General features: G+C 32.9%; 1 protein-coding gene across 1 annotated transcript in view; it reads right to left on the bottom strand.

Annotated features, from left to right (window-relative positions):
• Positions 1-1,764, bottom strand: part of LOC106692973 (uncharacterized) — a 163,663-nt gene that overhangs the window by 8,136 nt on the left and 153,763 nt on the right. Inside the window, exon 5 of the mRNA XM_024358592.2 lies at positions 1,088-1,289. Coding sequence (XP_024214360.1) covers positions 1,088-1,289 — 202 coding nt within the window. The remainder of the gene's footprint in view (positions 1-1,087; positions 1,290-1,764) is intronic.

Raw genomic sequence — 1,764 nt, 5'->3', positions numbered from 1 at the left:
AAATAAAATTTAACGAATATTAGCAAAATTAAATAAAATATAAATGGCGTTGATGACCATTGAAGTTTGGCGCCACTAAACAACCAAACAAACAAACCAGACCTTTTCTGTTTCGACTTTAATGGGAGTTCCGGCTAATTAGTGGTCCTGGAAGCGTCTAAGCAGCCCTGTCTGCGTTTATAATTTAATAGTTTGGACACTTAGAGTGCGTTAACAGACATTATAGTCCGAAACCAGACCTTATCTGCGTTTCGACTTGAATATAAATTTTTGTTAATTACGTCGACTAGTATTTATTGTATATATATATTTATTTGTTTTGTTTTTTTGTAAATTAGTTTCTTTTCGTTTTCATAATTTATCTAACTATTTTATTTTTTATCTGAGAGGTCTTTTGTATTTTTACTTCTATTCATTATTAGCCATCTTTTATTTATTTTAATTTTAGTGTTTAAATGTTTAAATTTACCAAATAAATGTTTAATCCGAACCAGCTAGTTGTTTGTTCTTTTTAAAGCCTTTCAACAAACAAGTCGATTTGAAGTGGCTTTAACAGCCGGTATGTTTTAAGTCATACACTTTCCATTTTTTTTAAAAATATAAATGTTCTTAAAATCCTAAATACCGGTCAAACCTAGATAAACTAGCCCCAAGATAAACCATATATTTTATATAGTTTTCTCTTTAACCTGAATGAGAGTTTATTTTTGTTCTATGTTTTATTATTGTTTAGATTTATATTTAATATTTTCAGCTCCTCTGCTTTTTTTTTTTTTTCTCACATTTCCAAATCGTTTCAACGCAATGGCTTTTAAGCTAATACCTGTAAAAACTGTTACTGTGATTTTGGTATTCGATTCCATCAATTTAACCACATATAAATAAAAAAAACAAAAGTGGAGATAGTTCTGCATTTTTTGGAACCCCTTTGCGTGATATGAATGGATCTATAAAGTTCTCCGTCAATTCGAAATTATTATATTTAAAGAGGTTATGTTATTCTTGTCTGTGTATCAATCTCAGTTTTTAAATTGTCTCAGCTGAGCTAGCTGTTGAAAGATGAAGTTAAAATTATCCGAGGACTTACCGGTGAGCATGGAGGCGACACCTGTCTCCCTCAATAGCCTGACGAACCTGGAGAAGCGGCCCTCCCTATCGGCCTGGAGTGTCTGGAGGATGTCTCCTACCGGGAGCGGGAACATTACCCGGTCGACGCCGTGGGCCAGGCCCTGGGGTACAACCACGTCGGCCTTGTCCCTCAGGATCTTCGCTCCGTTGATTGTAGTCACCTGGAAATAAGGTAAGGTCTCTTATTAGCTATAACATGTACTTTCTTCTCTTCACGCAGCACAACACTGTACATCTGTAATCATAACTCAATCATTTGATTTCACTAGCAATAGCGATTTATAACAACAAAGTATTATAATAAAATGATAAATACCAATTGCATTACTTATGTTATAAAAATCTCTTTCTTAGGTGAGAGAAATGGATTGTACCATTTGAAAGAGATTTTTGCGTAGAGTGTAGAAATGAAATTAAAATTGTAAATAAAACCAGTATTTTGAAATAACTAAAAAGAAAACTATTAAGAATTTAAAAGTGGGTTTTTAATTTTGAAAAGTGTTTTTTTTTAGCTGAAGTACTTGAAGGAAGGTATCGTTTGAAATAGATTCTTACTTGAGAGTGCGAACGGGCATTTAAATTAATAGATATTTCCAGTATTTGTGCTTGGGCGTTGACTAAGAAACAGAAAGGATA

Source organism: Halyomorpha halys, unplaced genomic scaffold, assembly GCF_000696795.3.
Source record: "Halyomorpha halys isolate HHAL.00 unplaced genomic scaffold, Hhal_1.1 Scaffold82.1, whole genome shotgun sequence".
In the NCBI taxonomy this organism is placed as follows: Eukaryota; Metazoa; Arthropoda; class Insecta; order Hemiptera; family Pentatomidae; genus Halyomorpha; species Halyomorpha halys.
This window is presented reverse-complemented; position numbering and strand designations above follow the sequence as displayed.